The following is a 26,840-nucleotide window of genomic DNA, read 5'->3' as shown; positions in this document are numbered from 1 at the left end:
ATATTTTACATTTAACCTTACATAGTCTTGGCCTACTTTGTATGTAGTTTATATTTGTTTAATACGAATTACAAATACAAAAAAGTTTTCTAACATGATGACGTACAATGTGGGCTTTCCTATTTTAACACGAACGAAAAAGTTTAATGTTAAGGAACCAACCCACTTTTGTTAGTCACGTGACTCGATGTTGACCTAATTTTAAGCCCATACATTCAAAATGGCGAAATTTGTAGTTTTTTCAACACGTGACTATTTATTTTAGAACAACAAACGGGAACTCCCCCCGCCCCCCATGAACGAGGAAAACTCGTCGGCCCAACCCCCGATGGTCGAAGCCGTCGCAATGAGGAGTCTGAATAGAAGGGACACGCGGGGAATCACCTCAGGTAAGAGTTTAAGAGTTTTTTTAATTGTGAATTTAGATAAGGTAAATCTCAACTTTGTAATGAACATAATTAGGAATTTAAATTATATTATAGTTATTATTAAACACGCATGCGTATTAAAATTTTAATGCTTCGGTCGGAGAACTTTACCAATTTTTGCATGTGGTAAAAGCGGCTATGACCAATTTAGATATTTTTTACAAAAATTGCACGACACGTAAAAATCTACAATTTTATTTGTTGATTATCAATAAACACGGAACATGTTGTTAAAACAAACACACATACATATGACATTATAATCTGAATCCTCGCACTTCTGGTTCGAACTCGAAAGGTTGTTGCAAATCTTTCGCTTCAACCTCGCTCTCGTCGTTAATTTCACTACCGCTAGAAGGCGGCAGTGGGTTGGGTATAATAACGTTAATCTTGGGCCTTGCGGTTTGGCGAGTTTTTTTCCGACGTTTTCTTTTTTTTGTTATGTATAAGATTGCAATGACAACGACGATGATTATTACTACTACTGCTCCAGCGATCGCACTAATAATTACTACAGGGGTATTTCCCTCTTCTGATACAGGTAACACTGTTATATTAAATAAGGTCACTGTGTCAGCTTGCCCTGTTTAAAATGTAAATAATTTAGAAGTTTCAAATTTTACGAGAGAGAAGTTTGCACAAAATGGAAAACTATTATAGAAATAATGTTAGTAGTAATAAGTTGCTTTAGAAAATAAAGTTTTTATAAATTTCATACTAATAACAACAAAAAATTAAATTATTTACAATAATAAAAACACAGTTAGTCTCGTTGCAAAATGACATAACTTACCACTTTCTGTCCTAACCTTACATCCCCATTCTCCTTCGTCAGTTAGCTTGGTTTGTTGTATGACTAAAATGTTGTCATTTAAAACGTATTGCCCGCTGTTGTTTTTTATTGTTAAAATTTGGACTTCTTTTGAATGATACCACGTGATTAGATTTGGCGAAAAACCTTGAACTTTGCAGAGAAGCATAGTTTCACTTCCTTCGGTAACCTGGAATATTTTTATAAATTTAAAAACAAAAAAATTGATTTCAGTATGAATTAATGTATCTAAAAACATACCTCTATAATTTCTATATTTTGCGTGGCTGTTGTAACAAAGTTCGTCGCAAGAGTCGCCGGTGGTGTAAAAGTAGAAGTGCGTCGCTCACTTAAACGCAGAATGATCGACTTTGAAGTATCCGTAAGTCCGTCACTCAATTGTGCGTAACACGTGTACGTTCCTCGATTCGATATTGTGACGTCATTTATAACAAGACTGCCGTTTAGATGTGCCTTTAATTTAAAAAAAAATAATTTTTGTGATTTTTTATTTTTCAATTATTTTGGAAAGTTTTTCTAAACTGGAAAAATGCAGTAAAAATATACTTTGTAAGTGCACTTTCTATGGTTACACAAGTGTGTATAAAAATGTATTGCACGAAAGTTATATTACTAACCTGTATTCTACTATCCTTATACGGAAATATAAACCCCGACGAAGGCGTTTGCCACATTACCAAAGGCTGCGGGTTGCCAGTTGTACTACATTGTAGTATAACTTGATCTCCTATGCTGTATTGTGTTGACTGTTGAGTTATCTAAATAAGAAAGAAATTGTATTTGAGTTGTTGCCGTTTGTGATACTTTTTTAATTTTTGCTTAAAACTTACTGCTTGAATTGTTGGTCGAGTGCAATTGTATTTTACTGTGTCGTTTTGGAGACATCTAGTGGTCAAATAATCCACGAGCATGCTTCCGCTAGAAGGCGTACTCTTAAACCAGTTTGTTAGTTGCTTTGTTTCGCAGCCACATATTATGGGATTGTCTTGTATTGATAAAAACCGAAGATTGTTTAGTCGATAAAAACTGCTCCATACAATTTTCTTTATTTGGTTATGGGCTAGGTTGAGTTTCTCCAGGTTGGCAAGATAGGAAATATCACCTTCAACAAAAATATATATATAAACTTTTGTTGGGTTATATCAATATATGTTGGAGACCATTTTTTAAAATTTTATTTTGCCATTTAAAAATAGCTTTATGGAATTTTATTGGTTATCTGCTAAGTCTAGTCTTATGCAATATTTGATATACGTAGTTAATTACTACTGTCACGAAACAGCTTGAAATTTATAATAAAACTTGTATATTTCACGTGTAGCCACTGGCTTATATCGTTGACTTAACTTGGTTACGTAAACATAACTCATACATTTCTAATTCCTTATTTTTCTAACCAGAGGTAGCCTAAATTTTTTAGTGACGTTCTCACTCGACGCGACGATAAGTCTGTTTTTTTAATATACGTTTTGTGTGTATTGCAATATGTGGATTTATGGTTAGAGTTATATTTATCTTTGTTACACATTGAAGAGTTTCGAATCTAGTAAAACTGGTTAGTTTTCATTTTAGAATAATTTTAGTACTTTTCCGTGTCAACAAAAACTTTCAAATTTTTTGTTATGTCATGGCCGATGATAGTATAAAAAGGGGAAATCTAAGTGAGCAAATATTAAAACGTTAAACGTAGTAAACAGTACTGACGTGTTAATTTTGATAATGCAGGAAGAAAGTAACTTCCGATTATTATATATAGAAAACAAGTATAGTAATGACCATTACTGCATAAGATAGTGAACAATAATCAGACTGATGTCACTTATTTTTTTAAGCGGCTAACTATAACAGGGAAGTGAAATTGTATAGTTAATAGCAGAGAGCAAAAAAATCAGTTTGTTTATTCAGAAAATATTTTTGTTTTTTATTTTACGAATTTAGTCTGTTTATAATTTAACAGTTAACTGAAATAACAGAAACTAAAATGCAAAAGCCCGACAGTGGATATAACTCAGGGGTTAGCGAACAAAGTGACAGCGTTGCGTGTGTGGATCCCGAAATTGAAGATACTGGATTTGGAATTTACGATAACTATAACCCGTTTACTACTAAGTCTTTAACAACCACGAAACCATGGTATAATGCTCCTGCGAAGTTCCCTTACCTAATACCGCCTGCACTATACGACGTGCCTACCATGACATACCCAGTTGAGACTGTGTCGAATGTTACCCCTACAACCTTACAGAAGGCTGTGTATTATGACACACCTAATACTGATGTGATATCTTACGATACTCCGCGTGAACAAGGTAACGGCGTGCTTTATCAAAACTCAAGTCAAGTTTTAAATGGGCAAAACAATGTTATGTACGATACACCACCGTCGACCATATCTCGACAAGAAGTTTCCTTCAATGCCTTATTATCGCTGAATACTGATAGATTTATTAAGAGTATCGGTAAGTTAACGTTTGATTTGTAGTTAAACTTTTTGTAGTCTAGTAACTTATTATTTTAGCCTAAACGAAATAAAGTCCCGACCCCAAATTAGGTTCTTTGTTTATTTTTTCCTAATTAGCCCCGTTTAGATACACTAACCTCTATCTTACTTATGACGTCACGATTTTATACGTCACACAAAAAATCCTAACTTTTCATAGCACGTTCGGTCAGTGCGGTTTGTGTATACTACTGGTTATTGATTAAAATTTTTTTGAAGTGGCGATAACTTGCAAAGATTACAAACAATATTAGTTTGAATTTAGAAAAATTAAAAAACTTAATCTTACCTGGAAAAGTAGTTAGGTCGTTATGATCAAGATATAGGTTTATGAGCTTGGGTACTTGTTTTAGCACGCCCGGTCTGATATAAACCAGTTTATTGTACTCCAAGTGTAGGCTAAAAAATAATTAAGTCAGTATCTTAGTAGTTCATTGCCACATACAGTTTTTTTTATAAGAGTTCAATGTTTATTTATCATCTTTGCTCATTGTTGTTTTACCTGTTAAGACTGTATAGTTGTTCCAGTGAGTTTTTGTTTAATATTGTGAGATTGTTGTGGTCTAGATTTAATTCTTTTAAATTGATCATTCCACGTAAATCGTTTCCGTATATTTCGGTAATTTTATTTCTAAAACAGTTTCATTAAAAAAAGAACTAATATTTAAATCAAGATTAACATGAAGATAGCGTACGCTTAGTTAATAGCCTTTGTTTAACAGCAAATGTTGTTCAACAAACAAATCATGTTCAACAAAAGTGTTGTTTAACCAATTGCAGAATCCAACAAGCACGTTTCGTTTAAGGACTGAAAATGATTTTTAAACATATCTTGATTAATAAATCCTACCCATTTAACAGTAGTCTTGTAACTTGACGTTTTGGCAATCCCAAAGGCACGACTTGGTGCCCCATACCATGACAATAAGTGCTTTTTCCACAAAAAGTGCACGGGCAGCTATTACCTAATAAGGCTCCATTTGCAAATGGTAGTGTCCATTGCGTTTGTTTTGTCAGTTTGTTAGTGTTAAAATATATTTGATGAACTTCATTGTAGCATAGGTTAAATAAAATTACATAGATCCACGATTTAAGCATAGTTGATTTGCATAGTTGTGACAATTTCGTAAAAAGATCGACGTTGTCGAACAAGGGTTTTATCAATTTGTGGTTTTATCTCCCGGTCATGCTAGTTACATAACTAAATAGTCACCTTTGTTATCCTAATATTTCCTGCAACTAAACTATAATTTAAAACACAACTGTTGCTGAATTTTAACCATTTTGAATTTTAAAATAACAGTTTATTAAAATTAAAGTGAATAAAGATTTAGATAAACGTTGCCTTAAGGGCTTTTATGTATTTGGTTGCGCAATTTGGATAAGTCTATTAAATTTCTTCAATAAACTAAAATCTTATAATTTATGAGTTCATGTAAAATATAAAAACTGCTATTTGTCAATATGTTATTTTAATATTTTTACAATGAATTTGTCAACTGAATTAACTTCTCTATACATGTCATGACATCATTGACATGTGTCAGAAATTTACAACACTTTTTAAAAGTGTACAAATTGTTTTAACTCATTATGAATATAACCTAGTTAAGGTAATTCACAACCCTTTTTTGGTTAAAATCGTTTTCGGCCATTCGTATTAGGCTTAACGTCACTTATAAACAAGGTAAACTTGTTTTGTGCTGATTCACTTAGCAAGTATCATGTGTTTGTTTATTTTATATATATATACAACCTAAATTCAACAATTAACAAGATTAGCGCATTACTGTATCTTATAATTCAAATTGTGGTAAAACCTTTTAACTTATTTTTGTCTGGATTGACGTACAAATTTTAAATAAAGGTTGAATTAACATCAATGAATTAGTATATTTTTTTATAAGTTCAAAAATTGAGGCTTATAGCCTTATTCTATATTAAATGATTTGTTTTGCTTTAATAATTTCGTTTTTAGGCTATGTTGTTAGTTTTTTTGTAACTAGTTCAACTGATCTAGCCTCTGCCTGTCTTCTTATTCATGTAACCACTACATACCCTGATTTTAATCTAGTAGTTTTCTTTAAATGAATGTGTACTTTTTCCAATTAGTATTTAACTAAGGCTTTATAGTGCCTTTTTCAGACATAGATGTTTTTCTTTACCTCTAAGAAAATTTATTTATACTAGCTGCTTAAAGCGTTTTTTAACCATTTAAACTTTAGAATTACTTTTTTGTGACTTCATATTAAAACTTGAAAAGATTTTAACTTAACTTCTATTACAGCCTTACCTACATACATACGTAACGTAATCACAATTGCGACATCGATTCTGGCTTTGTCCCTGTACTAACACAGCCCGGGGTCATATGTCCGTCCAGTAATTATTAATAAAACGGTTTATACGTATTTGGTATAACAAGCACGTCTCAAGTTTATGGCGTCATAATGATATGGTTCTGCGGAGCGTCGCTATTTACTTCGCAAATTATTGTAAATATGTTTGTGACAGTTTTATGAACGTTTTAAAGTTTGTAATTAATTGGCAATTCTTAGATTGATGTTAAGTTTTTTAGGTTTTTTTTTAAATCTATTTGCAAGTTTGTTCTTGAATTCGTCGTTATTGTCTTATTTGGTTAATCTTATTAGGCCTTAATTAAGGCGTTAAATAACTAATTCATTGACGCACAATTTTTACACTTTAATTCTTAATATAAGCCTTAGCGGATGTTATCGCCTAAACATGAAAGAAAAAAGTTGACTTTACAAAACTCAATTCGCTTTTGGCTCGTTTCCTGTCATTCAGAGCCGATATATTATCGGTTTTAGTTTATACACAACATTTGTACATACACCTGGGGATAAATTACATATATATTATAAGTAGTTAATATAGTGGACTTTGAGCTAACTAGCAGGCTAGTTTTGTTTATTGCAGTTGTAGGTAAAAAAGTTAAAATGGGTCTGTAAAGTCTGGTTTAGAATTTACATTGAATTTTCCTGAATGTATGATCTCATATTGAGTAACAGTCCTGTTTTGTAGTTTATTCAGAAAAATACCAGCCAAACTTAGCGTTCCATATTGTTTAAAACTAAGTAAAATAGTAAATGATGAAATGCCCCTCGCCTCCTCAGATTTTTCCGCTTTATTCTCACATCCATAAAACCAACAACATTCTGCCACACAGTCGCCGTCGGTCATGCAAGTCCATGGACGACTTATCTGACTCTGGAGCCTTGTTAAACAATGACGTCACACCTGATGAAGTAGACGATGACGTGTACGTCGATTTGCAGATCTCGTCTACGTTTTGCGCAGAAAGACGACGTTCTAGTGTTAAAGCTTTGCTTGCTAGTCAGCATATTGGATTAAATCGTGCTTGGAAATCTATAGCCAACGTGCACGAAGAAAGCATTTACATGAACTTTAACGGAGACAATGACGTAACGAATGATGTCGTCACTACGTTGTCGTATCGAAAAGGAGACGCTTTTACGTCACACAAAACTAAGATGGAGCCAACTTTCAAGGTTATTACTTCAAAGAAAAATTCAAAAAAATCACCTGTGACTAAAACCGCTTCATCGAACCGCGGTACCCTCCCTAGACTTAAAAGTGAACCAAACCTGGTCCAAAGAGCTCTTCTAACTCTTCCACCACCTCCGAAGAATGTAAGCGAGGAATCAATTTATACGGTTATGTCTGGGGGGAATTTAATCGACGTTGACTCAAACCCGTTTCCATTTAAGACCATGGACGATTACGGTTTAAACATGAAACGCCAGCCTACTCAAAAGTTTGCAAGTTTGGACAGGCGGTTGCTAAACCAAAGAAGCAAAAATAACTACTCGTTTAAACCATTACCCAGTACGCCTAAACCTGCTAAACCTAAGATGACTGACGTTGCATCACAAATGTTATCGCCTGAAGAAGAAAGTCCATACGTTGAGTTAACAGTCAATAATGTTGCAAGCAAACACGTGGATACACCAACAAAAGAAAGGCCTTTGTTGATACATAGTGGTGGTTCTTCGTTCGAAGAGGGTTCGACGCCTAGTTTGTTTTGTTGTTCTCCAACACGATCCAGTAGTACTCTAAGGCCGCGGATCTTAGCTGATAACGAAAAAGAAGTAACCGAGTCCGCACAGAAATCAAGCAAGCTGAAAAAAAAGTTAGGTAATTATGCATTTTGGAAGCCGAAAAGTTCTAGCGCCAGGCTGCCTTCTCCAGTCGACAGACCAACGATTTCTGACCCTATATCAGCTGTTCAAATAACTTCTTCAAAGAAGTATGGAAGGGCTCTTTCTCCGCTACCTCCGGTGCCCTTATCTCGAGAAGAAGTCGAAAATTTAGGTTCTTTTGAACTTTCATTAGCTTTATCTCCGCGCACTCCGGAGCTATCTAACCGGAGCCAAAATACTTTGCCGTATTCTCTTAAACAAAAAAGTTCTAAATCAAGCATGCGACTTAGTTCCAGCTCACTGCCTTCACCTTTGTCGCCAGTACGTCGCCTAAGCGCTACTCTACCGCCAATGTCGCCACGGCGCATGCGCACAAAAACCACATCGGACAGCGACAGTCAAGGCTTTTTCCCACACCGACATTCGACAGGCTCGACAGCTTCTGACATCAGTCAGACACATGTGTTTGGTAGCATCGCAGCTAGAGGGCGACCTACCAGTCTACAGGATACTTTAGATGAACGCGCAAATAAGAGAAAACAAGTCATTTCGTCACTTCCTCTTATTGAAACTTGGTACAAGGAAAAAGCTGACATGTACGACTATGATATTCCTAGCAGCAAGCCAACTATACCTAAGCTGCGTCCTAAACAAGGGATTGACACAAGGAGCGCAAAAGAAAGGCGAGATGACCTGAAACGCTTGTTAAGATCGTTCGAAAACGAGTCTGACGTCACGTCACCTCGTTCTGATTCGTCGACTGGGTCAAGTTTTGAGGCTATCATATCACCCGGAGTACAGCTAAGAAATCATGAGGCTATAAAACGAAGAGCTCAATCTGTAAGCCTGTTAAAAAAGAAACGATCTTCCATGCCAACGTTTAGCTTGTCTATGCCTTCAAGTCCCAATTTGCCTTCAAAATTCACTCCTTTACTGGAACACCCTTCTGTTCTTGATGTGATTAATCATGATCTTTATGAAACGCCCATACCCAGTCCCAAGACTTCACCATCACCTCTTAAATCTAAATCCTTTATATTACCCAGTCCAAAGACATTGCAAACTAACCAGAATATCATAACGTCGCGCACACAATGTTTTAACATAGGAAACGCACCCGACTTAATGCATTTACCGAACACGACTGACATACTCACGGACGCCCACTCGCGGGCTTATATTAAACGAAATGACTCAACAAATTGTTTTCCTCTTCCAGATACAGACGACTATGCTGAGATTACGGAAGAAGATCTTTTCCATAAACCAGCAGGTAAAAAATATAAAAGTTACTTATTCGTCTGATTTATTAACTTAGGTCTAATCTGACCTGATATTAAATATTTTTTGTTTTTCGAAAAATATAATTTTTATTTTATTTTTTACAGAATTTGATTACGAAATTGAAAGAGATCGAATTCGGGTGGTAACAACTGTAGGAGAAGGTCAGTTTGGTGACGTACATAAAGGAATATACAGGTAATTTTTAAAATTCTTTATTTTTTTTATAAATATTTTATTAATTTTGGAATAAGTGTAGCTTAACCTCAAAAACTTTAAATTTGGGTTGTTTTAAAACTAAATTTAAATTGCAATGTGCTTTTCTTCGTTTTTTTTAAGTAGCAAAAATTTTTCCCTTTTAGTCAAAGCAGTAGTCACCCCGATATCGCTGTAGCGATTAAAACTTGTAAGTTCCAAGGTCAAGACAGTGTTGGTGTCGCTGAAAGGTTGTTAGAAGAAGCACGTAAGTAACTTTAAAATTTCAACAAATTATCGTCGCCTTATTAGGTATAGCCTTATTATAAACTACCGGCCTTAATAATGAATTATCGCAGCCTTAATGATTATTATATAATTTCTCATTTATTTTTTAATGTATATTATACTTTTTTACACCTGATATAACAGGTTTGCTCAAATTTTTAAGCTTGTGATTCTGTCCTTTAATTTTTTGATGGCATTTTATTTACTGCCAATAAAATTAAGATTATTACAATTTAATTTTTTTATAGACACGATGCGGCAGTTCGACCATCCTCATATAGTTAAATTAATAGGAGTTTGTACACAACATCCTGTATGGATTGTTATGGAATTCTGTAAATACGGCGAGGTAATCACCTTTAAAAAAATATTAAACAGAGCAACGATTTAAAAGTTTCTACTATACGTAAATCAGTCATTTTCAGGCATTTGGTATTAAGAAATTTTTAATTTCAGTTTTCAATTATATGCTATACTTTATGAAATAAAGATTGTTTAAAATGAAATGTTTTATTTTTAGATGAGATCCTACTTACATACAAACAAGCATAGTCTAGATGTTTTTATGTTAATCCAATACACTTTTCAACTAAGCCAAGCTCTCTGCTATCTCGAACACAAGAAATTTGTACACAGGTGAAATTTGAACTTTATTGCAAACAAAATAAAAATTCACATAATTTTTATTTATTTTTTAAATATATATCAAAAAAAAATTATTAACTCACATCAAAAAAATAACTATAATTTTTCCAGCCTTTATTAATTAAGTCTATAATGTATTATATAACAACAATGTATAATAAATATATTAAATTTTTTGAGTGACGTAATATTTCGTTGTGGCATTTGAACTAGTTTTAATTGTTTGGTATTTATTTAATGCAGAGATGTAGCGGCTCGTAACATTCTTATATTTCAACCGGAGTGTATAAAGTTAGGTGACTTTGGCCTATCTCGCTACATTGAAGATCAAAATTATTATACAGGTTAATAAAATATTATTTTATAATTATCAAATTTAATTTGCATTAAGTTTTTATTTTTAATAACAAATTTAAAAAAAAAAATTGATAAATAACTAACTGATTTTTCATAAATGACTTTAGCCTTACTTATTTTTAAATTTTTGTACACAAGGTAATGATGAATTAAAAACGTGACTACTAAAGATTTTTAATTTTTGACTAAGATTTATGAACAGTACTTTAGGCCATTTTTTATTTAATTTTTCACGTTTTTACAAAATTTTAAATTTTTTATTTTTCTCGATTTTTTAGCCTCGAAAGGAAAATTGCCAATAAAGTGGATGGCGCCAGAGAGCATCAATTTTAGGAGATTTACAACTGCTACGGACGTATGGATGTTTGGTAAGATTTTAATTTCTTTAATTTAAAAAAAATATTGAGTAGTATTTTTCACATTTTAGAATAAATTTTATTTTAAAATTTATTGAAATACATTTTGCCTGGTTTAGTTTTTTTCAATTCCAGCACATAAAAAGGAACTAAAATTTTATTACTTGAATTAATTTACATATACTAAATTTTTTCTACGTTTAAAAATCGAAGAAAGTATTGCTATTATTAAAGTCATATATTAGCGATAATTTTATTCTCGAAAATTAATAAAGTTGGTGTCACAGAACACAAAAATGATTTTAACTTTAAATGATTTCACCTACTTTTTAAGTTACAAAACAATTAAATAAAAAAAAGAAAATGGAAGCCCTGTTTGTGATGACGTAGAAAGTACTACCTTGTATACGTTTACTACGCTACTTGGTACTTTCTACGTCACACAAAAAATATGGTAACCTGTTTTTTTATATTAATCATTTTCCAGTATTTTTGAAAATTAAATTTTAAATACCACAAACATTTTTAAAGGTTCCAAAGCCATTTTGTAATTTATTGTCAACCATACTAACGTGCTATATACATCACTTACAAAATTGCAAAACTCTGTAACATAACACTTTAAGTATACACGTCTTTATAAACTCTAATTAATAATAAATTGTAAATTAATAGTTTGTCATTTTACTTGTTTAAATTTCCAATAAAAGCTTATTTACATACTAACATAATGATACGACAAAGTTAAATTTAAACATTCATGATCATATACCAGACAAACAAAACAATTTTTTTCTAATGACGCAATCAAAAAGAATTTAAAATATTTTAATAAAAAGCACAAAATACAAGTATATGGTGAAACATTTTTTTTTATGCCGCAAGAATGTTTATTAAATTTTGAAATTCGATTTAAAAAAAAAAAAAAACGATTTTCGATTTAAAAAAAAGGGAAAAAAATTTCCTCCCAAAAAAACAATTAGAAAACAATAATCTACTGTTTTGCTCTTGGCGTTATACGAATTTACGATGTAAAGTAATACCTGAAAATTAATGCCCCGTGATATTACACATATACGTTGTTAGACTATAATATGCCTTAAAGCCTGTGTATTTGTGGTTAGCTCAGGTTTTTATGGTTCGCGAAGGCCAGTTTCCGACGACTCAAAACTTGTTGTGTCTAACCTGGATATTACCGTATATGCATTTTTTTCGAATTTGAACACGAAATTTGAGCTCGCGATTTTTTTGTGACGTCATTACCGCAAAAGACGTGGCTCGAAATTGGCAGTGTAACAAACTTGGCGTTGGAATTTGTTGGTTTAACTATTATATTGCGTGATTGAACTTTCGATTTAGGAGTTTAATTATCTAAAAAGGGACATTGTTGCCAAATTTTTGTTTGGACTAGGCTCTAGGGGTATAGGTTCCGCTTTGCCAATCAAAATAAATAATTTAATAAATATTAAAATTGTGGTTTATAAAAATAAAAATCTGTTTTTGTAAACAATATATAATTTGGTATTTGACATTTCTCATTGACATTGAATTAAATTTATTTTTTATATAATTTTTTTAATTTAGAATTTATTTATTTTTTTTAGCTGTCTGCTGTTGGGAAATTTTAATGATGGGGGTCAAACCCTTTCAAGGGGTGAAAAACAATGACGTCATAGGAAAAATAGAAGGCGGTGAAAGGCTGGCTATGCCTTCGAACTGCCCACACAACCTATATAACCTCATGTCAAGGTGATTATTACGTCATAGGGTTTTTTCATGACGTCATTCAAGGAGTTTTTAAATGTCATTTTTATTAAAATTGTAAATTTGTGAACTTTAATTTTCTTATATTTCTGTTGCATTGGTAAAATAAAAGTGTGTTATGAATGGCGATCTGTGACGTAAGACCCTTCTGAATTGACTTAATGACGTCATGATTATTCATTGTATTTCAGGTGTTGGTCTTACGATCCTGGGTTCAGGCCTCGATTTGATGAAATACAGCACGAGCTAGGGTGAGTTCTACATTTTTTAAATATTTTTTTTTAATTTTGTGTTTGGGAGGAGTGGCGAATATTTTGAATGTGTGAATAGTTTGTGTGTATTCTTTCACGAAAAACTTGGCAAAGCAAAGTAATTTTCTACTCTTTTTTATTGGACGCGAAAATCAATTGCGTATGCATTTTCGAGCAGATTAAATATCGTGGTTTTTAAGTGTTAAAGTCAAATTTAAAAATCGTGTTGATAAGTAAACGAGATTTAAAGTTAAGTCATGCAAGTGCGCTCTAACGCGACCCGCATAGTTTCTCTGATTGATATTTCTTGTACTGGTTGACGTATTCTCTTTGGCAATCTTGATCAAGACGCGGATAATAAAATTTTTGTGGTAATCTCAATCAAGAATTTGGAAATGAATGATGAATTGGAAATAAACGAGCTAAAAAAGTAAATTAAAATTGATCTCTTTTAAAAAAAATTGTAAATAGGGCAATAGAAAATTTTGCTATTATTTTTTTTTTTAGTGAAACCTAACGTTTAGTAAAGTGGTACAATTTTTGCTATCCTTTAGCATATGCAAATTGCAGGCTGTAGAGTAGTGCATGTGCCTTTAAGCTATTTTTTATAATACCAAGCTGCATAATGACGTTTTTAAAATCGAATTTTGTTATTTCACGATCTGAAACAATTACTTCAAAGATTAGAGATTTCGCCGAAAAAGTTGCTGTGCGAAAATGTGGTAAGGCTTACCATGCTTATCGTGCAATTGCCTGTTTAATATGCTATATAAAACTTGCCTTAACTGCGGGAAATTCAGAAATGATAGGTTCGCGTTTTAATTGAAAGGTTCTTTTCAATTGCTGTCTGCGAATTTCAATAAAGTTGTAAGCCCCTTTGTATTGACAGAAAAAAACAGGTTTAAAAAAGATTCGGAATGTTACATTTGTTGTGTAGCAATTTTAGCTAGAAATATTTTGAACGGACTGTATACATATTATTAACAGCGATTTGTATTTAAAACAGGCCAGCTTGGTTAATATTTTTAATTTAGAAAATTAGTTTATTAGGCATTTAATATATGAATATCCAATAGGCTATTTATCATTCATAGTTAAGTGTATTCGAATGTAGGAAAAACTTTGTTAGCTACAATACCGGAAAGCGAAAGAGATAAATCTTGTGTTTGAACACAACAAAATCTTAGTAAAATAATCACGAGGCAAATTTATAACTGACTTCTTGGTTTTGAAATATCAAACAAATAGCACCGCTTTTCTTACAATACACTCACATATTAGTCTTAAAATGGCCATTCTTAAAAGTCCAGGCTATATACTCACTTGTATACACAAATTGCCTTTTGTAGGCGCGTTAACAGCGGACGTGTTTTATTGTCGTTTTTTAATGGCAATAATAGCCTTTGTATTTAACGACGATGACAGAAAAATGACGGAGGGTAAACAGTAACGAAAAAGGGCTTTGAAATTGGAGATGATGTTTTGAGTCGATGTTTTTTTATGACTTTGATATGTAATCTTTGTGATTCGAAATATCTGTATGCTATTTCAGAGGATATGACAGTTTATGGCAAAGTATTGAGCGTTAAAACTAGTTTAATTTAACAGGAGTTTAAAAAACTTAAAATAAATGAAATTATAATAAACTATAAAAATTAAAAACAATCGATAAAAAGTTTGATAATATGTAAAATTAAACAATATTATAAAAATTTTAGTGTGAAAACTAGTTTAATTTAACAGGAGTTTGAAAAAATTAAGATAAAGAAAACTCATACATTATGAAAAATCAAAATATCGATAAAAAACTTGATAATATATGTATTAATAAACAGTATTATTAAAATAAAACACAGAACTTGAGATTAGAAAATTATATATAGGTTTAATTGGAAAAAAAATCATTTTAAATTAGGAGGTAAAATAGGTTCGATTTTTCGAGGTTTATTTTTCCCTTGTCAATTTCCGTATTTTTAATGGAATTTTTTCAGGAAATATTAGCTGTGTTGTTCAACAACAACTAGGCATAGAAACGATATAATAATTAGATTACAAAATGTTGTAAAACTGTTTTAGGTTTGCGCTAATGTACCAATTTTTCCTCGAAATAGCAAGTTTTATATTTTTGTGCAGCGGGCCATGTATACCAAATAACATATTGCCAAAGTTTAGTTTTGTAAAAGTTTGAGTGACAGGTTCAATTGAGAAGGAAATATATCAAAACATGACTTGTTTTAAGGTTAATTATGATCTCTTCGGGATAAATATTGTTGTTTTTGAAAAGTTATGATTGATTTTTAAATTAAAAAAAAAAAATTTTTTTCAAGTTGTTTTTTTTTCGTGAAATTTGTTGTTTAACATTCGCTAAACCCGATTTTTTTAGAATCTGATTTACGTGTGTATGTCTGCACACAAATCCTCGGTTACTTAGGCAACTTAAATATCCCTGCGTCACAAATTGCTTTGGGCTAATAACTTTGTAATTCTCATTAGGTTATGGTTAACAACATCACTCCTCAAAAATGTATTACTTCAAAAGAAATAAAAATAATAGATTACTAACTTTAGAAAAATAGCTTTAATATAGATTTTGAATTGGCATGAACTATTTAGTTACAAGAAGGGTAAATTTTACAGTTAGTTATTCAAGTTTGCCCACTTTTGAGTAGTGCCTATGTCTGTTTTGTGATTTGGATTATAGGAGTTTACTACACGCTGTGATATTTGCTCAATTTAGTGATTTATTGGTTCGCTCGTTAGTAGTCCACGATCAACCAAAACTATTTCGAGTTTTAATGTAAAAATGCTCTTTAAAAATATTATAGTTAAAATAGTAAGTTAAAAAACAATTAAAAAAATGTAGGTTAAAAAAATTATAATAAGCAGACAAATTTACTGTAAAGTTTTATAGATGTAAATTTAGGTTTATTAAAGATAAAAATATTTCGTTACTTTTGGATATATTTATTAATAAAGTATATAAAAAAGGGGAACGTAACTTAAAATACATTCTTAGATCACATTTTTTTTAAAACGCCTACATAAACGATAGTGTGAATCACGTTAAAAAAAGCCTAAAAAAGAGAAAAAAATTCTCGCAGGTATAGCATGACGTCATTGATATAACACGCCAGTTTTAAGACCGAATCGGCTAAGAGAAATGGGTTTATTACGACCAAGCAGAACAACACGTTTTTCAGTTAGACTGCATAATGAACAAATACGTTAGAAGAGTAAACATCGTGTAGGCTTCAACAATGTATAGTTATTGGGAGATGTATTTGCTTAAGGCAAACAGCGTGTGCTTTAAACAAGGTTCTTGTTAGAGTAATTTGATGTTTAAGTGAAGTTTAAAAGGATTTGGGTTTGTATTAAAGTTGTCAGTTACCGGATATTGCGTAGATGTAAGTTGAGTTTGTTTTGGTGTTAGACAGAGCGCGCGTACTATAGTTATTTAGAAAATTATAAATATTACAAAATTTTGAGTAAGTTTTATAAAAAAAAATCACGTGTTAAATTTTAGAAGTTTTTATTAAAAGATTAGTTGTTTTATTTTCTAAAATGTCAATAAAAAATTTAATTATTGTTTTAAAAATTATAATTTTAATGTTTTTTTGTTATTGTAGTGTAATTTAAATTTCGTTTATCCATATTAAGTCATGTTTCAGTAAGACGATCCCCGAGTTTGTGATTACACCCTAGCTAAATTACGAACCGGTAATTTTTCGTAAACCTTAATTTAGCTAACAGCGTAACCTAACCCGTAATAGAACATGACACACGGTTGAACCAACGCCACAGCGATTGTCTAATTCGAGCGTTGTTCTCTCTCGAACAATTCGAATATTTAAGTGCTGATGATTTTACCACAATGATAGGCTATATGTGTCGTACATTTCGAATACACGAACAAACCTTGTGAAAGACTCTCCCGCGCCTTACTTAAAACCGCTAGATTGCTGCGAGCAATTAGTGGCCTATAGCTCTATTTTTGAGGTTATGTGCGTAGAAAGGTAATATTTCTTCGCTCTACAGCGCTGTGTACCTGCAGATTAGGCTACGGGTTTACAGCTTGTTGTGCCGTGTCGTCTAGACATCGTTAAACGTCGCCGTACACTGTCCGCCCTGGAAACCATTTCCGTTATTTAAGTAAAAATCTAGCGAGCACTTTCGTTAATTTTCGCTATTGCCCGATAGCTAATTTGCGATAAGCGTTTTTGGTTATCGTTGCTTGGTTAACGCCGTATTTGTTTTCGATAAACAAAGCTCAGATAGCAGGCGAATTAAAGTGGCACATTTTGAGTGCAGTTTTGCAGTGGTTAATTTAGGAAATCGACTTGTTTTTGAGCTTTCGTAAACTGGCTATAATTTAGTGCTATATAATTTAAAGCATTTTCTAGTGTTGTAGTACAGCCTTATAAGTAGTAGGTCATGACTAACATGTGGTCATTGAATTTTTGCAGAATTGCCTTTGCTGTGCAGTCCTAAAACAATGCATTATAGAAACGCAACTCTTTTTTTGATTAATTAATATTTCCTGAATTAGGTTGCGTCAGTTCTGACTTTTTAATTTTAAGATGAGGTAATTAGCATGTGACCGAGCACAAAAAATGCGGTCCAAAGTTTTTAAAATACTATTCCTATATCTTAAAGTAAAAGTTCAGATTTTAGTTTGACGTCATCAGTTTAGATTTTAATTGGCGAATGACATTTTAAATCGTTCGTGTTTTCATAACCATTCCCTAACAAAATCTAATACCGATTTGTTATTTTTAGTTTGTATAATTTTTGTATCCTTTTTGTTATCGGGGCAATACAGAGTCGTTCGTTCTTTTGTTGTTAATAAAACAGTTCTCGTTTAGGCCTTTGTTTGAGCCCAATACACCACCGTGTTGTGTGTGTTTGACGATCATTATTACGATGTTGTCATTAGGATATCACGTGACTAAACGCTCGGTTGAATTTCAATTGGCGACGAGAATAGCCTAAGCGGACATTCGATTTCGTGTACGTTTTGTTTATTTACTTTTCCCTCGCTGAGTGCCGGGAAAATTGTATTCTCAGAGTGAGTCATTTTTTCGAAGGTGATCCGGTAATGGGTTTGCGTTTAGTTATTGGTCGTTAGTCATTTTTCGAAGCATTGCGTTCCAATAGAATAGGATCGGCAATCCCCTTTAGTTTTGGATAAGCTATTATGTTCTCAGGGAAGCTATCACCAAATTGTTTGTTGAAAATATATGAAGGTTCAATTTATAACTTTAACTAAGCCTAGGCTTTTGGTGTTAGGTTGTTATTATTACATGGGAATATTTGTGCATCGACTAAGCGTATTTGTTGAAATAGTAGTAACCTTTACGAGTATGCAAAATATGCATTATGGCCTTTCCGAAAATCAGGATACAGGGTCCAACTGAATAACTATAATGCGCATTAAACTTGTACTTATACAACAAAGGCTTGGTGCAGCATTTCGCCTTGTAAAACTATTTGTTTTGTCTGTTATAACACGTAAAGGTTATAACGGGGAGTGTAGATGGCTTTCTGGTTAAGTGAAAATCAAACGCTACCGCACCCTTATAAAGTCTTGGTGTTTTTATGTGCTTGGCAGAAAAGGGCGAGAATTAGATATATTTTTGGTCGTCGACAGATATATTAGGCAACCAAGGTTAAACTCTGTTTACAATTTTTCGCTACGGATTATGATTTTATTTTAAACTTGAGGTATATGAAGATAGCAAGATGCTGTTTTAATTAACTTTGATTGACGTGTAGTTAATAAGAAGTTGGCAAAATTAATTTAGTGGACACAGCAAATTTGCAGCACTTCGTAAGTGTATAGTTTAAAATTAAGAGTAAGTTGTATTTTAGAAAGAAAATGAAATATTTTTGCGAACATTTTATAATTTAAACTTTTTCTATGCATAGGTGTTTGCACTTACAAAACTTTTAGAAAATTCGTCTAGTAACTTATAATTTAAAAACGTATTTAAACCTGTAATGTTGATTGAGATGGACCAAAGAAGAATGGTCGATACGCCAAGAAGGTTCTTGCAAGATTACAAACTACCGTCGTTCGAACCTCCACCTTCGCCTGCCACTAGCGGCACAAGTGAGCTAGATAGCGAGCACGACACGCTGGATAGCGGCCGGGCCAGCGAGATTGAATGCAGTCCCAAGATGGCGCACTACAGCCGCGTTAAAAAGTACAATAACGGCGAAAAAGTAAATACTCTCAAGCAAAGAGATGCAACAGTAATGTCAAACAATGAAAATAACAATGGGGTACTAACTACGGGTCTTCCCCGCGTTGGAAATAAGTTGTTAATCGATGAAAATATTTTGAGAACTGTTTTGCAGTTTGCACGGGACGCAAAGATATCACTGAAAGAAAACGAAGAAACTATAGCACGCTTGAAAAGTTCTAAGCTTGTCCTACAAAAAGAATACGACCTTAAGTTGCGTAACGTTGCACAAACTCTGGGAACATTGCGCTGCCAAAGATGTGGAAATCACATCGTACCGAAGAATAATTCCGACAGCACCAGGCCGGCAGATAGCGCTAAAGAGAGCGACAGAACTCCTAGTCCAACAGAGCAGAGTAACAATCCTGCAGTTGAAACAAATAAAACAAACAACAACTTAACAACTGATGAATCAAAAAGTAGCATACGCGATTCTAATCAGAATGTTGCAGAAGAGAATTCACAAACTGACGAACCAGATCAGAATATGGTAACGGGCCAGCACATCGAAATCAGCAGAGGGGTGAGTCACGAGGCCGATCCAGCCAATCAGCATCCTGTTTATGCGACTGTTAATAAAGAATTAAAGACGTCCGCAAGCGAGCGTGATTCACCCAAAGACGTAACAACTCCCACTGAAACGCAATTGAACATTACTAATTCCCCTACTGTAGAAAAGAAGCTTACAGCATTCGAACAGGCGCAAATAATATCAGGAATAGAGCAGAAAGTTACAACAGAAAATCAAATTGAAATAGCTGCAAATGCTGAGGTAAACATGTTTGGAAAGGAAAATCATGAAAACGGAATATCGAATTATCACTCTTCAAACGGTGGATATTACATTGGAAATAGCCTTCGTAACAAACCATTATTGACTGAGAGCCTTTCGAATAGCTCTGACAAAGCACCTGCAAAAAAGGCGTCAAGTATAACGCGTAGGCTTGACAACAAGACTGCATTGTTTGTGGCCAAGTTCAAGCGAAAGTTAAAGCCTAAATTAAGTCACGCGGATTCTGCCGAATCTTTGCAATCGCGGACGTCATCTATTAGTTCAACAAGCAATCAATACAAGACCCAATCCCCTGGTTTGGACAGCGACTTGGATGGGGTGAATAATAACTTAATAGACGCGTCGTTGACTCGAAAGAAATCGCTGGTGTCGGTAAAAGTGCAAGCCGTGACTCCCCTTATGCCACCAACTGCTCCAAATTCACAGAAATACAAGGCGCCGTTAATGCCGCCGCAACAGGTCATGGACAAGTTAAAAGAGAATCGTTTGTCACGGGTGTCAGCCACCCTTTCTGAGCAATCTGAAAATCATTACACTTTTGTTGATGAAAATCCAGACTCGAACAAATACCAGCGCCTTAATCCGAGGCATAACCGTGACCCAAACCAAGTACCAGGCTATGAGCAGTTGAACTTCAAAACGCCGCCTTCACCTAACCCCTATGCGTCACCTAACTCGAGCCCCGCTTTACCCAGGCGCTCGTTCACCCCGCCTATCCCACCGCCGCTATACGAAACGCCCCAGCATTATCGAATCCCACTTAAAAAGCCTGATCAGTTTAGCATTGGTAGCTCTGCTAGTAACAGATCGCCCGATCGGCGTAGCCTGAGCAATGCGTCTGAGCTTTCGTTGCAGTTTTCACGTCACAGCAGCGCTAGTCGCTACAGCGAACAATCACGTAACAGTACAAATCTAAGTCTTGGCGATCTTGAAATCGACGAAAACGACTTTTCGTTGCATCCAGTTGTCTCCAATAGTCTGTATGAACCTGCTGGTGAGTCTCAAAGGTCATCTATGTCTCCTTCGATACCAAATAAACAGCAAGTCGACCGACAAAAGTCTTGGGACCGAGTTTCATACGAAAATGATGTATTTTCCCCAAACAGTAATCGGTAATAATTAAACCAGTAATCAGTAAAATTTTTCTTCTTCTAGCTCGTTCATGGTTTTCGTCACGTTTAGATGGAACTTGGCGTTAAAATAAACATCAAAATTAGAAATTCAAAGTCACGATAATGATATATTAATTGTATATTTTAATGTACTTGCCATAACCTGCTATATGATGTGTCAGGGAGTGAATATTTATGGACTTAATAGCACGTATTACATATGAATAATAAACTAATTTAAATTTGAAGTGAAAAACAAATACGTCAATCAATTTTCGATTTATCTCGAATCTAAGTATAAGGAATAGGTTATAAACAAACAACAGCCCTTCTTTAAGACGAGTAATGGATATGTGTTTAAAAGTTGTGTAAAAAGTTTGTTATTTATTCCTGTAAAGTCACATTTAATATGTAGATTTTGTATTTACCTTTGTGTTTTAAAGGGATACGTCAACAGAATACCACAACACTCCAATATTCACACACATTAACCTTAATACAATACTACCATATATGTTATGACGTATTTGATTCGCATTGGCCGTCCAAGTCTTGCGTTTATCGTATTTCAATTGCTTACTCGTCCTTGATTTTGGCATGCGCGGCCCGAAAAACAAATTGTGTGGATTTAAATGACGTGCGCGGATTTCCGTGTTCAAGATGTTAAATTTGTGTGAAAACTTCTTTGCATTGAATGTGTATTAATGTTGTTTTTTTCCTAACTGGGGTTTGGATTGCTTCGTGATGTGATGCATTAAAATGCAATTTTTTGATGTTTTTTGACGAAGTCTTACGTCATTTTTTACGCATATTTGGGCTAATTAGTTTGGGTTGTGTACGCAGATATGTGGTTATTAATAATTGGGTTGAATATTTGTTTATGTTTAAAACATTTTAAATTGTTTTTAAATAACTTAAATATTTACATTTAATTTTTAAACGTAAATGAAAAAGTTAAAAATACTTTTTTTTTAAATTTAAAAAAAAATTTTTAAAGATGTTTTTTTTTATTTTAGAGGAATATTGGATGGTGTAGAAAGAGAGCAGGAGGACCTAAGGAGGTTGGAATCGGGGGGAATCGCATCACAGTGGCAACAAAAAGATGATCCTCCCCCAAAGGTAATTTTTTTTAAATATTTTTTTGATTTCCAAAATTTTTTGTATTTAAAAAAAAAAATTTTTGTACAGTTTTAATTCCTCTTAGGTAATTTGCATAAATCAATTCAAATATTTTGACAAATTTCTTATACGTAATTCGAATACAATACGGTTTCTTAAAGTCATAGATATAAAATTATTTATCTATTTTTCCATATAAGTTGTTAGGGAAACTTACCGAAAAAAATCTCAAAATTTTTATAACTTTCGTTAAGTGGTTAGCGAAAAATGGAATCCGAAATTAGTTATTACCCAACCTACCGTTATAACTCATTTGCTAATTACCATTTTAACATTACCATGCTATGGCGGGGCAATTGCTAACGTGCGTAGCGCGTGCATGTGCTAACATATTTATAACGACCACCTATATGCACGTCACAATTTTCACAATTTTTAAACACGATATTTATAAAATATGTTTTTTATATAACATAACAATGGGGCAAAGGGCGTCTTATTAATTAAAATTTGTTATTTTGATTCCTATTGAATTGTAATAGACATATATTACAAACAAAATTAAAAATAACCTATATTTTTACGCTGTTGCTTATATTCATATAAATTCTTGCTTATAATAGCACCTAAAATCTTCATATTTATTTTTAACCTTAACACTATTCTGGTTATATAATACAACCTTAACAGTTCCCAGAAAAATTTAAATTCTTGCAATTATATAATAACGAATATGGAATGCTGAAATGCTAAGCGTGCAAAAATATTGTATTTAAATTGCAAGGTTGCATAATGTTCTAATATGGTTGCAACTCAAAACTTTTTTTTGATTCACCAAACCTCACTACATTACGTAGCATGGGTAATAGCATTCAGGTGCCTTTATATCATAACTTTTTTTTGACGCAAGTTTAAGTTGACATACGTCATAACATTTGTTCATCGATTTCCTTCTGCTTGATAGTGTATAGGCTTTTGAGCTCTACGGGAAATAATCGCGACGTTTGTGATGTCATAAACACAATTCCTTAAAAGGGACGATTTCGCTAGAAATGTGATTTGTTAATTTTAATTTTTTTTTGCTAAAAATCTAGCTTTTAAACGAAATTGGAGCCAAAAATTGTGTTTTTTTGGGCAGCATAAAATGTCAGTTTTTCTTGATTGAACAAGATTTAATTATAAAAGGATTTGGATTTATTTTGCTAATTGCTTTGTAACGAGCAGTTGTGTCAAATTTTTAAGCGTTGATTGATACATTTTGGTCATATGTTCGATTACAGGCGATATTAATAACTCTTTGTTTTGTCATTTTAATTCAATTCTTTTTTAATTTCCAAAAAAAAAATTTATGATTTAAATCATTTCGATTTTAAATTTGTTTTTTCGAAAAAAAAACGAAAAACCTTTATTTTGTTCGTAATACCATTTATAAACTTGATTTAAATATTGTAAACAAACTCAGGGCATGTTTTATTTAAAACTCATGGTATATCACACATTTTACTGCTCCCTAAAGGTATGCCTAGCATTTGACGAATTATTACGTGCATATATTAAAAAAAAGAAAATATACGTGCATATGTTAAATAGCTTAGATTCTCGTTTTCAATAACGTGTATTGTCAAAAATTATATAACATTTAAACATTAAAACACGTTTAAGCCATTATTTCGTATATTTAAACATAGAACCAGTGCCAATAACCTGTACTTAATGGGAAAATTTTTGAATTTTTAAATTTTTAACGAGAATTAAATTTTATAAATTTAACCTTTTTCAATTATGTCAAATGGGTTTCTTGTAGTTATAAGGATCCTTAATTAAAGCAAATGTGTATTTTTGGTCCACCAGGGCGTGGGAACATTGCTGTTTCCGGATATTGTAAAGTTATTAAGGGGGCTTTGGTGGAAATCGATGTTTAATCACAAGGTCTTAAAAATATCAAAATTGTTTTGTTTTTTGTTTTTTGACATCTTTAAAAAGGAGAGTCACTTGTGATGCATCTTTAAGCTTCCTAATTTATTCCGAAATGGTTCTGATGATACAAAAAAAATTTTGAATTGACGTATCTAAAACGTAGAAAGTCACTTCTTATTTCAGAGAGAGAAAGTAACAAACGCGATTGGCTTGTTCCCGGTCACGTGACCGGAAAGAAACGGTTGTTGATTGACTTGCCTGGTACAGGTGGAGAGGAAATCGAACGCCAAATACGGGCCTGCGATTGGCTCGTTCCAGTCACGTGACAGCTATTGAAGAAAAGAAATTCGACAAAATCGACAGAAAGTAGCTTGGCGCTGAGCATTTCAAGAAACAGTTTTAAAGAGCGCGTTTTCAGTTGTCAGATCAGAAAAAATATATAACGAGCAAGAATGTTTGAATTTCACTTTTCTGGGAAACCGAGAAAAAAAACACAAGTCATTTTAAAATATACAATTCATCTAAATGACCATCAATATCAGGAAAGTTATAATAGTATTTCGGGTGAAGTATAATTAGCGACTATCGGTATTCTGGTTTCTTTGTAACAACAAAGTAGTACTTCCCATAAAGTGACGTCACAATAAAATTACATTGTTTTGTATTGAGGCATGAATAATTATTTTTACGTGACCGAGTATTGCTATTTATGTCACAAGCAAAGGGTAGCAACTGTTAGCTGCGATGACGTCATTTTGCTTTAATGCATTATGTGAGAATTGTCATGCGATGTGTTGCCTTGTATAGTCGGACTTTAGCCCGGTCTTTTATAAAGGAAACTCTCGTTTCGACAGCTTGCCATTTCAAAGTGTTAGCCAATCGTGGTCACAAGGCGATTAGGTTATGATTTTATTGCAACTCAGTGTATAAGGTTTAAATATGATTGCTGAACTTGCATTAGTGTAGATCATAAATAACCACAGTGGAATTTGTTTAGACAGAATAGTTTGTTATTTAATATTAAATAAAAAGTAAGAGAAATTAAGATTTATTGGAAGTTTTTGGATTTTAAATAAAATGTAAAAGAAGTTAAGATTTAGAGTTTAAAAGAGATTTGTATATTATAAAAAACAAAAAGTATTTAAATTTAAATTCGGTATACAGATAAACAAATAAGCTGTATAACAATATTGAATAAACTAAAATGAAAATGTCAGTCGGAGTAATGTCGCCAAATATAGCAAACTCCAACAAACTAACTGAAAACAACGCCCACGAGGGGGTGGAAAAATTAGAAGAAACTTTACGCTTGCTGGCCGAAGTGTCACTGTCTTTACAGTCACGTGACCCTGAGTTAAGCAAAGAGCCTTTCGACGAAAACAACAACGAATGCGCGGAACGAACGGCGTCTTTTCATACGAAAATAGGGCCCGACGCCCTCTACACTTGCGTGCGTAAAGTTAATCGAAGGAATAGCGGCCGCGTGTCCAAAAAATGGGTACATAAAAATTTTGAATTTTTTTTTAAAGTTGGGCGATCAAAAAATACACGCTTGCGTTTTTGGCTTTAACTTTATATGCGTATGGTGGAAACTTGGGTATATTAGGCACATTAGCATATTTGTCATCTTTCTACGTGTGCTTGCATTTTCTTATGATTCAATATGTTTCGTATGCTCAATTGTATAACCAATTTAATTATATAAATTTTTTATTTTTTTAGCCTAGTCGACCCGGATTTCCAAACAGCGGGCCCAACCGTGGTTACTCGCAACCTCCTACCGGACCCTCAATATATCAACCCACAGGGCCACAAATGTACCCACAAGGCCGCTCCAACATGCCGATGGTACCCCCGAAAAGTGGTCCCAAAATTTTGTCAGCTGAGGTAAAATTATCAAAAGTATAAAAAAATCAAAAAAAAGTTTTTTTTATCTGAATATATTTAAATATCATATGTCACATACTATGTTTAAATGCAAATACCTTTCTACGCAAGTCTAAAGTTTCGAATCTACAAACTTAAACAGTAACATAACGATCTACTGAATATTAGCATATTACACTCAAAAGGTATGACACATTTTTTACCAATGATTTGAATATAGGAAATCGAGGATAGAGAGGCCAGGGAAAGGTTAGAAAAGTTACATTTGGATACCAGAAGTTTGAGTGACCAACTAGAACAACAAAAACAACAGTCGATGGCCGACGACGCTTGGATTCAAGTCGAAGAACAAAATTTGGTAAGCAAAAAATTTAAAAAAAAAATTTTTCGAAATTAAAATTTTTTCTGCGTGTGCTTGCATTTTCTTCCTTTAAATTTTTATTATTTTTTATATCCAATTAAAATTAACATGTCATAAAGATTATACCTAATTTAAAAGGATCTTTATTTTATATTAATAATATTAAAAAAAAAGTTTTTATAAGTGCAAAATTTCATTTGAATATTTAAATGTTAATTTGGTTCACTTAAATGGAAGAAAGGAAATCGTGTCGAATTTTCTTTAAAATGAGCGCAATAAAAATTCCCAATTTCTAAATCACTATTTCCTTATCTAAAGCTCATTAGAA

The 26,840-nt window shown here is 32.9% G+C and overlaps 2 protein-coding genes across 4 annotated transcripts in view; one reads left to right on the top strand and one right to left on the bottom strand.

Moving 5' to 3' along the window:
- Window positions 1–26,840, top strand: part of LOC145751533 (focal adhesion kinase 1-like) — a 44,232-nt gene that overhangs the window by 15,115 nt on the left and 2,277 nt on the right. For all 3 annotated transcript variants that reach the window (XM_082567709.1, XM_082567708.1, XM_082567707.1), the window contains 13 exons: window positions 266–389; window positions 9,164–9,217; window positions 9,333–9,423; window positions 9,588–9,688; window positions 9,957–10,057; window positions 10,229–10,344; window positions 10,597–10,697; window positions 10,989–11,078; window positions 12,671–12,815; window positions 13,022–13,081; window positions 22,245–22,347; window positions 25,987–26,151; window positions 26,372–26,509. In XM_082567709.1, the coding sequence (XP_082423835.1) occupies window positions 266–389; window positions 9,164–9,217; window positions 9,333–9,423; window positions 9,588–9,688; window positions 9,957–10,057; window positions 10,229–10,344; window positions 10,597–10,697; window positions 10,989–11,078; window positions 12,671–12,815; window positions 13,022–13,081; window positions 22,245–22,347; window positions 25,987–26,151; window positions 26,372–26,509 (1,389 nt within the window). The remainder of the gene's footprint in view (window positions 1–265; window positions 390–9,163; window positions 9,218–9,332; window positions 9,424–9,587; window positions 9,689–9,956; window positions 10,058–10,228; window positions 10,345–10,596; window positions 10,698–10,988; window positions 11,079–12,670; window positions 12,816–13,021; window positions 13,082–22,244; window positions 22,348–25,986; window positions 26,152–26,371; window positions 26,510–26,840) is intronic.
- LOC145751535 (uncharacterized) lies at window positions 511–5,098 on the bottom strand. The gene is made up of 8 exons (XM_082567710.1): window positions 4,611–5,098; window positions 4,263–4,391; window positions 4,050–4,159; window positions 2,091–2,362; window positions 1,878–2,018; window positions 1,501–1,713; window positions 1,222–1,429; window positions 511–1,011 (listed from the first exon to the last, which is right to left on the bottom strand). Exons 1-8 carry the CDS (start codon window positions 4,856–4,858, stop codon window positions 686–688), a joined length of 1,647 nt encoding a protein of 548 aa, XP_082423836.1. The 5' UTR covers window positions 4,859–5,098; the 3' UTR covers window positions 511–685.

This window comes from Corella eumyota, chromosome 4 (genome assembly GCF_963082875.1).
Source record: "Corella eumyota chromosome 4, kaCorEumy4.1, whole genome shotgun sequence".
NCBI lineage: Eukaryota > Metazoa > Chordata > Ascidiacea > Phlebobranchia > Corellidae > Corella > Corella eumyota.
This window is presented reverse-complemented; position numbering and strand designations above follow the sequence as displayed.